This window comes from Pipistrellus hanaki (genome assembly GCF_964339955.1).
Source record: "Pipistrellus hanaki genome assembly, chromosome: 12".
Taxonomy (NCBI): domain Eukaryota; kingdom Metazoa; phylum Chordata; class Mammalia; order Chiroptera; family Vespertilionidae; genus Pipistrellus; species Pipistrellus hanaki.
In genome coordinates this window covers 52,556,445-52,568,975 of record NC_140514.1, presented here as the reverse complement: position 1 = coordinate 52,568,975, position 12,531 = coordinate 52,556,445, and the positions used below count along the sequence as shown (strand labels likewise).

Sequence of the window (12,531 nt, the reverse complement as noted above, 5' to 3'; positions counted from 1 at the left end):
TGAGTCTACATGCTGGCGTGGAGAAGTTCCTCACAGCGGTAGAGCCGCACTCAAGTCCACTCGGATTGGCGCCAGTTGCTCAGTGATCTGCTGGGGAATGGATTCCGGAATTGTTAAGCCTGTGCTTCAGGACAAAAGCCACCACTTTGTAAAAGATTGACGTGCAGGTTGCTGTTGAACACAGAGGCTGTAAACAGAGAGGGGACATTTGCTCTGCTGACCCCAGACGGCTGGCATTAAACCAGGTCAGTGCCAGCCTTCTCGGGGCAGCTGCCTTTTGAATAAAACTAAGAGTAGAGTCGATAGAGAAAGGAATGGAGCACAGCAAACCTGAGTCAGAATCTCTAATTCTTCTCTCAGTGGTTTCTCTGAGAATAACGTATTGGAACTAGAAAAAGGGTATTGAATTAGGAATGACTCTAAACCTTTAAAAAATCAAAGAAGTTCTATTTGAGGAACTTTCAAGTTTTAAAATTAACCAGTTTTTTTGTTTTTGTTTTTTGTTTTCAAATTGTACCAGGTGCTGTAGGATAAGATTCACCACCATGTTATCCTCTGTCCTGTTTGGGGGACTCGTGGCCCTCATTGGTGAGTAAGTCATCAGTGACACTGAGCATTGTCTGCAGGATGTCCAGGAAAACATCCAGCACGGTCATGAACTTGAGGGCAGCGCCTTCATGCAGTGGAGTGAGCTCTCCTCCGACAGCCTGGCCATTAAGCAGCTGCTTATTGTTTCAATTCCAAGTGTGTCCTGCTTGCCAAGCAGGTGAAGGTGGGATCAGTGGGAATTTATCAGACAGTGCTTTGGGAAGCAAGGCACCTGGAGAGAAACTGATCAAGGCGCTGAATAAGAAATAAAAATTAAGTGAGCATATATAGAAAAAGTTCACCTGGAGGAGTTTAAGAGGAAGAGTTCACATCTAGTCAGGATATTGAAACTACCAGTAGAAAGGCTTTTTTTTAAAGTGGGGGTCGTGATAGTGAAGAATGCTTGGTGTTTAAATCGCTGGATTTAAAGTAAGGTCACAGAGGCAGAAATGCATGGAAAGTGTTTGGGATGCAGTAAGCAGGTCAGTGTAACCAGAAGAGAGATTTCCGTGGGGAAGGCAGGAACTGTAGACTGGTGAGGTGGTAAGGGACTGTGAAGACTTTAGCTTGAAAAAAATGAAAAGCTGTTGTAAACAATGTTCAAGTTGCCTTTAATTAATAAATTAAATTGAGAAGAAAGTGTTTCTAAAGTGTTTAACTATAAATCTAAAAAATGTTCGTGTTTAATTCTAAATTTGGAAAAAAAATGATGCTACTGAGAAGCAACAAGGTCCAGTTACTTATGGTCAAAGGCAGGGGAATATAGCTCTACATTTTTACTCCTTTAATGGCCAGGTGGGAGCAGAGTTATAGAGCCAGTAGACTAATTATGAGCTACCCACACAAGCTGTGCTTAACCTGTATAATTAAGAAGGGCCTAAGGCATTTCGATGCTGCACAGGTAGTGCAAGGCCAATGTCATATTCCAATCACCTTAAAGCAGTGGTTCCCAAACGTCCCTATGCAGAAGAGTCTGCTGGGGACAAAGAACGTGCAGGTTCTTTATCCTTATACCTAGATTCTGGCTCAACAGACCTTCTATGAGGAGCCTGAGATAGGCTTTAAACACACACACACACACACACACACACACACACACACACACACACACACATATAACAAGGAACACTTTATTGCTGTCATCCTGGGAACCTCCAAGAGCTTTAGGAGCTCTGTTGAGGAAGAGCAAATATATACATTTCTTTTAGATCACAACAATCACAAGACTTTTATGATTTTTTCCTGAATCACTCAGTACTAAGATGACTTAAAAATGAGTGGGTTTATTTTCATGGTCCCGACACCTGTGGGACTCTGGAGCAGGCACTGTGGGCAGCACTGCGTCTGGTGCCTTGTATCTGCCTCCTGAAGTCCTGTTCACCATCTTCAGGGCTCAGCTTCTGGAGAAGCTGAAGGAATGCTTAGAAGGGTATGTTCCCAGGAAGAATGAGAGAGGTGTGGAGTCCAGGCTGGCGACATCAAATCTCGGTCCATCTTGTTCTGGCTTCAGAGAAATAAGGCAGTTGCTAATGAGATTGGTGCCATTGTGTGCAGTTTCTGTCTCTTGAACTTTCTCATGTCAGAGCTCTTGTTCCTGGTCTTGTTTTTACTCTACAGGCACATTGGGTTCTCATTTTCTCTGGACATGGAATCTGCATCTTTGATTTTGAAGCCAAATTTGGACTCTTGACTCTGGAACCCAATCTCCTTAGCAAGTGACTCTTTGGAATCAATCCCAGGAAAAGGGTAGTTGGCAATGCCATGATGAAGATGTGTAATCAGCAGGAAGTGTAACTGGTACAACACAAACTTCTCCACAAGGTCATCTTGGTCTTGGTTTGCTTCTAAGTCCTCTTCGGATTTTTTTATTTTCTGGACTCGGTGCCTATATCTTTTATCTTCAAATCTGGATTCTAGACTCTTCAGTGTTGATTTCTAAAACATATGTTGGTTTGGTACCATATCCTGGGTAAAGTTTTTGACTGGATGCTTTGATGAGGATTTCCAATTGATCTGTGAATTGGATGCAGCTTCATCTACAATTAATTGCTATGGTGTGGTTTGGAGAGTTGCCTTGGGCCATGTTGGAAGCAAGTCTTGAAATCTCAGCCTTCAACCAGACCAAGATATGCATTTTTAAAAATATATCTTTATTGTTGAAAGTATTACAGATGTTCCCCTCTTTTTCCTCATTGACCCCTCCATCCTTCATGCCTTCACCACACAATTGTCTGTGTTCATGGCTTATACATATATGCATGTAAAGTTTTTGGTTCATCCTCTCCACCCACCCACCCCTGCCTTCCCTTTGAGATTCATCAGTCTGTTCCATGCTTTTATGTGTTTGGACCTATTTTGTTCATTAGATTCCACATGAGTGAGATTGTGTGATACTTGTCTTTCTCTGACTGGCTTAACATAATACTCTCCAGGTCCCTCCATGCTATCTCAAAGGGTAAGAGATCTTTTTTTAATAGCTGCATAGTATTCCATGGTGTAAAAGTACCATAGTTTTTTTTTATCCACTCATAAACTGGTGGACATTTAGGCTGTTTCCAGATCTTGGCTATTGTAAGTTGCATAGCTATGAACATAGGGGTGCATACATTCTTTCTGATTGGTGTTTCAGATTTCTTGAGATATATTCCTAGAAATGGGATTACTGGATCAAATGGCAGTTCCATATTCCATTATTTGAGAAAACCCCATACTGTTTTCCATAATGGCTGCACCAATCTGTATTCTCACCAGCAGTATACTAGGGTTCCACATCCTTGTCAGCACTTATCATTTGTTGATGCTAACCATTCTGTCAGGTGTGAGGTGATACCTCATTGTCATTTTAATTTGCATCTCTCTGATAATTAGTGATTTTGAGCATTCTTTTCATACATATAGATACCTCTTGGCCATCTGTATGTCCACTTTGGAGAAGTGTCTATTTAGGTCCTTTACCATTGGATTATTTGTATTCTTTTTGTTATGTTGTATGAATTCCTTATATGTTTTGGATATTTGCACCTTATCAGATGTCAATGATACCTTACCAGATGTATCATTGACAATATGTTCTCCCATACAGTGACTCTTTTGTCATTTTATTGATGTCTTCTTTTGCTGTGCAGAAGCTTTTTATTTTGATGTAGTCCCATTTATTTATTTTCTCCTTTGTTTTTCTTGTCCTAGGAGATGTAGCTACAAATATATTGCTACAACAGATGTCTGAGATTTTTGCTGCTTATGGTTTCTTTTAAGATTTTTATGATTTCATGACTTACATTTAGACCTTTTATCCATTTTGAGTTTATTTTTGTTTATGGTGTAAGTTAATGGTCTAGTTTCATTTTTTTTTTTTTTTTGCATGTCTTTGTCCAGTTTTCTCAACACTATTTATTGAAGAGGCTGTCTTGACTTCATTGTGTGCCTTACCTCCTTTGTCAAATATTAATTGAGCATAATGGTTTGGATCAATCTCTGGGTTCTCTGTTCTGTCCCATTGATCTATTGTATATGCCTGTTCTTGTGCCAGCTCCAGGCCATTTTGATTACAGTGGCTTTTTAGTATAAATTGATATCTGGTATTGTGATCCCTCCAACTTTGTTCTTCTTTCTCAAGATTGCTGTGTACAATATCTGTCATCTGAAAATAATGAGAGTTTTACTTCCTCCTTTTCAATTTAGATGTCTTTTATGTTTCCTTCTCTGATCACTGTGGCTCAGACTTCCAATACTATGTTGAATAAGTGGTGAAAGCAGACATCCCTATCTTGTTCCTGTTCTTAGGGAAAATGGCTTTAGTTTTTGCCCATTGAGTATGATGTGGGCTGTAGATTTGTCATATATGGTCTTTATTATGTTGAGGTATGATCCCTCTATTCTAAGGTGACCAGATGTTCCGCTTTTGGCGGGACAGTCCCGATTTTAAACAATTTGTCCCTCAGCGTTTTGAAAAAGTCCCGATTTTAGCAAAGAATGCACGACAAGCTAGGAAATGGCAGGAGAACGAGAAGGGAATATATAGTTTTCGGCGGCCATGTGGCTATTTAGCCAGGATATGAGTATTATATTGTTTTGTTAATTTTATAATGTTAAACTTTAATAATAACAAATAATTGTTGAGAACTGATTATCGAGAACTGCTTATCAAAGTTCGAATTGTTGATCAGTTGTTAGTAGCATGGTGCATGAAATTCATGGGGGAGAGGAGTTCCTTCAGCCAAGCCTGCATCCTCTCCAATTGATAATCCCTTGGGGGATGTCCAACTGCTGGTTTAGGCCCAATTCCTCTTGCAATCTGGGACTGCTGGCTGCCTGATTGCCCCTAACTGCCTCTGCCTGCCTGCCTGATCAACCCTAACCTCTCTGCCTGTATGCCTAATCACCCCTAACCTCTCTGCCTGCTTGCCTGATCTTGGCCCCAACTGCCCTCTCTTGCCATCCTGATCTCACCCACAACTGCCCTCCTCTGCTGGCCAATTTGATTTTGATTGGTTGGTTTATATGCCAGTCAGCATAAAAGGCTCCGCCTACTAGGCAGCCATTGGCTCCTCGTGACCTGGATTTGATTCTAATTGGTCGGTTTCTATGCCAGTCAGCATGTCTGGGCCTATCAATGGGGCCTGATCAGAAAGGCAGGGCTGATCAGGAGCCCTGATGGAGGCCTGGAGAGAAATGGAGGCGCGGCTGCTGGCCAAGCCAGAGAGAAAGAGAGAGGCAAGTGCTGATCAACAGCTGCCACAAAAGCTACAGATCAGACCCTGTTTCTCTCTTCAGGCCTCTCTCTGACCCTGATTCGCAGCCCCCTCATCTGTCAGTAATGGGTCACTGTGCCTGCAGCTGTAGCAGTCAGTGCTGGGTCATCATGGCAACCCAGCGCTGACTGCAGGACTGGCTTCCAGTTGGTCGAGCCTCCACGTCATTGTGGATGTGACAGATCCAGGGTTTTTATATATTAGGATAAGTACTTATTTATTGCCATTTTTAAATTCTTTTTTTTTAATCTTTTTTTTCCTCTTTTTTTCCCCCCAAATATATTTTATTGATTTTTTACAGAGAGGAAGGGATAGAGATAGAGAGCCAGAAACGTTAATGAGAAACATCGACCAGCCGCCTCCTGCACACCCCCCACTGGGAATGTGCCCGCAACCAACATACATGCCCTTGGCCGGAATGGAACCCAGGACCGTTCAGTTTGCAGACCGATGCTCTACCACTGAGCCAAACCGGTTTTAGCTCTTTTTAAAAATATATATATTTTATTGATTTTTTACAGAGAGGAAGAGAGAGGGATCGATCAGCTGCCTTCTGCACACCCCCTACTGGGGATGTGCTCGCAACCAAGGTACAGGCCCTTGACCGGAATCGAACCTGGGACCTTTCAGTCCACAGGCCGACACTCTATCCACTGAGCCAAACCGGTTTCGGCCATTTTTAAATTCTTTATGCCTACATTTCTCTTTCTCTTATTTTTATATCTTATTATTATTACAGTAGCCCTTTAACATTTCTTACAGGGATGGTTTGGTGGTGACAAACTTTAGTCTGCACTCCCAGCCCCCACACCTCAATTGTACATGTGATCTGTGTCATAGGAATTCATCCATTTAGTCACTCACATATATTTCCCATACACATTGTAGTCACAGGATGCTACACTGAGGGTGGTGTGGAAAGCCAAGATGATGGTTCCTGCTCTCTGTATCAGCGGAATCCATACTGCTCAGAGAGGCTTACCGACTTTGCCAGTTCTGCTGCTTTCATGAGCTATAATAGATAGCTTTCTTAGTGTCCAGAGTTTACTTGCTAGTTCACTGTTGGACTGTGGGTCCATTTACAATTCCCTTTTTGCCTGTATGTAGATGTGAGAGAGCAAACCGTGACTGTATTTTTCTTTTTAAAAATTAAGTAGTTTTAAAAACTTAGTTTTTAGAGTTGCTTTGGTTTCCTTTTAAAATAAATATTGGTAATGATGAGCTCCATTGTTTGTGTGCCAAATTCTGAGTCTCTCTACACTGTCAAGTTTATCAGAACTAGGCTGATGGCCTATGGTGAATGGATTAAATCCACCTCTCTATTGAAAGCACATTTATAACACCAAGTGAAAAAACAGGTTTTTTTTACATCAAACATTTTAAGAAATATAATTTCCTACAACAAATATTTATAGTCTGAAGATACAACTCAATAATCCTAGAAACTATTGGAATAAAATTTTCAACTTACAGAAAAGCTCTTTATCTCCTTTAGTAAATAGATTTGAACAGTCTCGGGATGTAAAATATAGCAGAGGGAATATAGTAAAGAATCTTGTAATAACTATGTATGGTGTCAGAAGGGTACTAGATTTATCAGGTGATCATTTGGTACATTATATAAATATCTAACCACTATGCTGTACACCTGAAACTAATATAATATTGTATATCAACTGCAATTAAAAAATTAAAAAATGTTTTTAAAAAAATAAACAAAACTTAAAACTAACTAAATAGAATTGGATGGAAACTCACTTCATATGACAAAAAAAAGAAAGTAAAAATAGATTTAAGTTACATTTTTATGGTAATTTAAAATTTATTTCTAATCAGATCTAGATAGAAACTCAACTGCTTAGCAACATGGTATAAAAACAAATACTTTATGTTAATGGTATCCTTTTTTCTTCTCTCACTAAACAAAGTCTATTGTTATCCCAATGCTCACATCCACAGAAGTATTTGTGTCAGAAGTACCTTAAAATTTATCTCAAAGTTCCAGCTTAAAATATATTCTGCCTGATCTAGATTGCACCAAATGGTTTGGAAGTCTTGCACAATGTTTAGAATTGTGTTTTATTATACTTTTTGAGGTTGGAGTAGAGTGGGAAGGGGAAATCTTCCGTTTTGTCTGATGAGCCATTCTAGGTCCTGAGGAGATCCTTGGGGAGAACTAAGTCTATGGCTTTTTCTTAGGTTTAATAATGGCCATTTTAGCAACTCAAGCAATATTTTCTCGCAGACTCCATGTGAGTTATCCCTTTCCCCCTCTCTAGGTGCTTCTAGGGGCTCTTATCCTTTTCGTTACTCGGTGGGCCCTTACCTGCATCCCTACCTGAACCGCGGCTGCTATGGCAACATCATGACCATGGAGACTCCTGGCACTGCCTGTGATGTAACCAGGTTGATTAACTGCGGTAAGTGAAAAGCAAAGCAAACATCTGGCTTGACCCCTTTCATCATTTTCAGATTCTTCCTTAGAAAAATAGCTCCATTTTGAAAAGGTGTAATCGTCGTTATAGTATTAATATCAAAATTAAAAATGAGAAGAAAACAAAATTCTGACCAACCGAACATACCCCCCCCCCCACCATTATTTCCAAACTTGTCCAGATGTTTATTTCTACATACTGAAATGATTGCCTAAATCAATTATTAAGTTCTGGCTTTGTCTTTTTGTTTGCTGTTGTGTTGCTGCATGTTAGAGCAGGAACATGTTAAGCAAGCCTCTTATTCTTTGTATGTCCTCACTTTTGTAACTCTTGCAAAAGTCTTCTTCCTGTTATCTCAGTGCCAGAGCATCAGAGCCGGAAGCAACAAGGTCAGCTAATTCTCCCTTCCCAATTTACAGATCAGAAACCGAGGCTCAGCAAAGGGGAGATTTCCGCAGGGCTTGGAGCTGAGTAGTGACAGACCAGACTCAAACTTGGGTTGGCTGACTTCTAAACTAAGGATCTCCCCAATGCAGAAGTGTGGCAGGAAAGAGAAAAACGAGGGAGGGAAACAGACATGGTATCTGTCTGAGGTTGTGGACCTTTCTGTGTTTATAGAATCAAAGATCAAAACATGTCCTAGTGCCCTGGCCGGTATGCTCAGTGGTTGGAGCATTGGCCTGCACCCCAAGAAGTGGCAGCTCAGGTCCTACTCATGGGCATGTACCTGGGTGCAGGTTAGATCCCCACCACGGTCAGGGTGTGCAGGAGGCAATGTCAGTGTGTGTCTCACACTGATGTTCCTCTTCTCTTTCTCTCTCTCTCTCTCTCTCTCTCTCTCTCTCTCTCTCTCTCTCTCTCTCTCTCTCTCTTCTCTCTCTCTCTCTCTCTCTCTCTCTCTCTCTCTCTCTCTCTCTCTCTCTGTCTCTCTCTCCTCCTTTTTCTCTCTCCCCTTCCTTCTTCCCTCCTACTCTTCTCTAAAACTCAATGGGAAAAATATCCTCAGGTAAGGATTAACAAAACAAAACAAAACAAAACAAAAACAAACACAAAGAAAACACCATATCTTAGAATGACTATCTCAAGCTGTGAGGTGCAGTCATGGGCTAGGCTAACTTATCAAACTCTGAAAAGAGTTCTTTCTGGATTACAGGAGACAGTTTATTTTCCATCCACTTAGGGATCCGTGGTTCTGAAATGTTTGCTGAAATGGATTTGAGGGCCTTAAAGCCTTACCAGACTCTGATCAAAGAAGTTGGGCGGAGGCATTGCGTGGACCCCGCCCTCATTGCAGCCATCATCTCCAGAGAAAGCCACGGCGGAGCTGTCCTGCAGGACGGCTGGGACCACCGGGGAGTGAAGTTCGGCCTGATGCAGGTACTTAGCCGGGAGCTTTCCGTTCGCCCCGCTTCACCCCTCCCTGCAGAAGCTCAACTCAAACTGCACGCTGCTGGCCGTATCGCGAGGCTTCAAAACACCCTGGTGCTGTAGCACAATTTGTACTGTGACTCCTGTAACACAGCTTTGGTGTTTCATTTGAGATTTATCAGTTCTTGGATAACTATAAGAAAGTATCATATCAGTTTCATAACTACAGTGTGCAGTAATATACAATGTACTTAAATTGAGAAAGTCTTATAAAGGGCATTTATACTGGGGTTCATGAAGTAGTCAATTCATCCATGTGGATCAAAACACTGTGATTAAACCCCACATAACCCAACTTGTTCCTTCTTCATTTTTAAAAAATATATTTTTATTGATTTCAGAGAGTAAGGGAGAGGAAGAGATAGAAACATCAATGATGAGAGAGATAGAAACATCGATAATGAGAGAGAACCACTGATCAGCTGTCTCCTGCATGCCCCTACTGGGGATCGAGCCCACAACCCAGGCATGTGCCCTTGACCAGAATGAACCTGGGCCCTTCAGTTCGCAGGCTGATGCACCACCCACTGAGCCAAACTGGCTAGGGCCCAACTTGTTCTTTAGACAAATTGGAAGAAGATCCAAATGATCTGGATATCTGTTTTCAGGTTCAACTTTATATGACCTGTAGAAACCCAGACTCTCAGCCTCACAGTTAGAAACAAATTTGTATTTTGACTGCAAACATGTAGACTTTGGGAGCTAATTGTTTGAATAACTTTTCCATTTATGTATGTATGTATGTGTGTCTATTACAGGGCTAACTAAAACTGGGCCACGCCCACTCCTCCCAAATCTTACTTTGCTTCTCTGACTGTTTCTATGAAAGAAAGCACTGCAGAGTTGAGTACGTGGGGGGGAAAGGACAGGGAAGGCCAGTGAACTTGAGCAGAAAAGGGAGAACCCAGGAACAGCAGAAAAACGTGTTTCTTCATTCAAATGCTCCCACTGCTGTTTGAATTTTCTAGCTTGATAAAAAAATGTATTACCCTGTGGGCACCTGGGACAGCAAAGAGCACCTTCTGCAGGCTGTTGGGATTCTGACGGACAGAATTAAGGCAATCCAGAGGAAATTCCCCATGTGGAGTGTGGACCAACACCTCAAAGGTAGGCCGGATTGTGGTGCTTTGTTTAAAAGCTGAGTGAGACCCCTGCAGACCAGATGTATGGTGGCCGCGTGGGGAGTGTGCCCACCGGTCAGTGTGGCCCGGGAGGAGCTGAGGAAAGTGCTCTCAGAACGCCTGCATTACTGGCGGTCTTCCTTCCCCGCTTTCCTTTCCCTCCTGCCAGATGTTGGGGCTCTGATTATACCTCCTGTTGGCTATCGAGCCATTGAGTGATGCATTGAAAGTGAATGCAGTAGTTTAAAAGAGCATGTCTGCCTTTGTCTGGTAGGTTTCTTTCCTGATGCAAGAATTAACCAATTTCTGAATCGTCTGAACAAAATTTTGTTCCGTGAGCTTTCCCAGTGACACCAGGGCTTTAGGTACCAGGCGTTGTCCAAGTGGAGATCCGTGCCTGGCTGGTCACAGGCCACGCCCCAGGCGGAATTAAGTCACTAGGTTCCACTAGAAATTTGCTCTTTTTTCCCACCCTTTCTGTCTCTGTGAAAGGCACCATCATATATCCAGTCATCTCTAGTATTTTCTGAGGCTCTCTGGTTCCTTCTCTCTTCACATCCAGCCATACCAATTCTTAAGTCTATCTCCTATGTACGCATGGTGTGTACCTACCAGTACTTCTCTCCTTCCACAGGTGGTGGCCTAATTTAGAATAAACAGTTTCTATTTTCTATTTCAAGGTCCTTTAAGGCAGGGATCAGAGGCCTTTTTCTCTGGATGTAAGAGTGGAGCACACTTATAATAAACACATAAATAACTATTAAAGGTTATAGGTTTAATATACATATGCACAGACATGAGTATTATACACATACCCTTACCAGGAAATGATTATCTCTGGGTAGCATCGTGCACTCTGGGTAGCAGGGTGGCACTCATCCTGGCAGTAGGTGCTTAAAAATGTTTGTTGAATGAATAAATGAGTGGATTATTAAATGACTGAGAAAATATAATGAGCATTCTCAGACTGAAGATTTGCCAGGAATCTACTCTTGTAGACCTGAACTACATAAGAAGCAAATCTGACTTCTTAAGCAAGAAAAATAAAAGTATTTTAAAAAGAGATAGAAGGAAAGCTACTTGGGTTTTCCCCAGTGGTTTTTGAGGTAGCACGTCCTTTAGGAGGGGAGGGAGGGAAGGACCATGAGGGTCTGGGACTGCATGCTTTGGAAGATTTGCCTGGAGGGCTGACATCCTGGGAATGGTCATATCTTATTTTTGCTGAAAGATAATATTTCAATCTGAACCTCTGTGTTTCATTTCAGGTGGTATCTTGGCCTTTAAGTCAGGAATCGAAGCTGTTGCCACCCCCATGGACATAGAGACTGACTTGGTCAATGATATTCTTGCCCGAGCTCAGTTCTATAGGAGACACGGCTTCTAGGCAAAGCACTGCACATGGGCCAGGCTGGCAGTGCTCAGTGCCGCCTTCACAGGGTTTGCTACGATGTGTTGTGCCAACATTGGCAGAGGAATGGTTGCAACTATGACAGCAAATTCACTTCACAATTTTTAAAATACAAATAAGCATTAAAAAAATAAAACTTGCCCAGTTCTCAACATGGTTCCTATGAAATGTGCCTAGCCACATTCATCATTGTTTGCAGTAAAAGTGAACATCTTGGTAAGTGATGTCCATCTACTTCAGAGGGGCCTCATTTGAGCCCATGATGTCAATGCCCACCGACTCTCTGCTGACAGAACCGCTAACAGAAGGGAGTCTGACCTGAGCCTTTGTCCTTTTCCCAGTATCAGCCTGAGCCACTAGGGCTTTGCTTGTGAGAAATGCCGGAATCAGAAGCCAGTCAGCCTGTGAGACAATGGAGGAGCTTGGGATGAAATTCTAGCTCCGGGGTACCTAGAGCTGGAGGGAGGAAGCTGGCCTTCCTCGAGGGATGTATACAGTATCCCTCAGACCCACACCAACCCCTGGGGGGTTCTTCCTTTTGTTTGCTGCAGATCCAGGAACCGGCTTCTTTTCTTCCACTTTCAGTAGTTTCTGCCACACACTCTTCTTTTTATTTCTTTAAAAAATTTTTTTATATTGATTTTAGAGAGGAAGGGAGAGGGAGAGAAAGACAGAAACATCATTGATGAGAATTATGAATCTGCTGCCTCCTGCACACCCTCTACTGGAGATTGAGCCTGCAACCCTGGCATATGCCCTTGTCCAGAATCAAACCTGGGACCCTCAGTCTGTAGGCTGAT

General features: G+C 42.2%; 1 protein-coding gene across 1 annotated transcript; it reads left to right on the top strand.

The window, feature by feature from the left end:
- Positions 1 to 545: 545 nt before the first annotated feature.
- On the top strand, positions 546 to 11,916 carry LYG2 (lysozyme g2; the record flags this gene model as incomplete). Its single annotated transcript, XM_084900369.1, has 5 exons — positions 546 to 588; positions 7,619 to 7,759; positions 8,955 to 9,151; positions 10,171 to 10,309; positions 11,589 to 11,916. 5 exons carry the CDS (start codon positions 546 to 548, stop codon positions 11,705 to 11,707), a joined length of 639 nt encoding a protein of 212 aa, XP_084756495.1. The 3' UTR covers positions 11,708 to 11,916.
- Between the last annotated feature and the right edge of the window lie 615 nt (positions 11,917 to 12,531).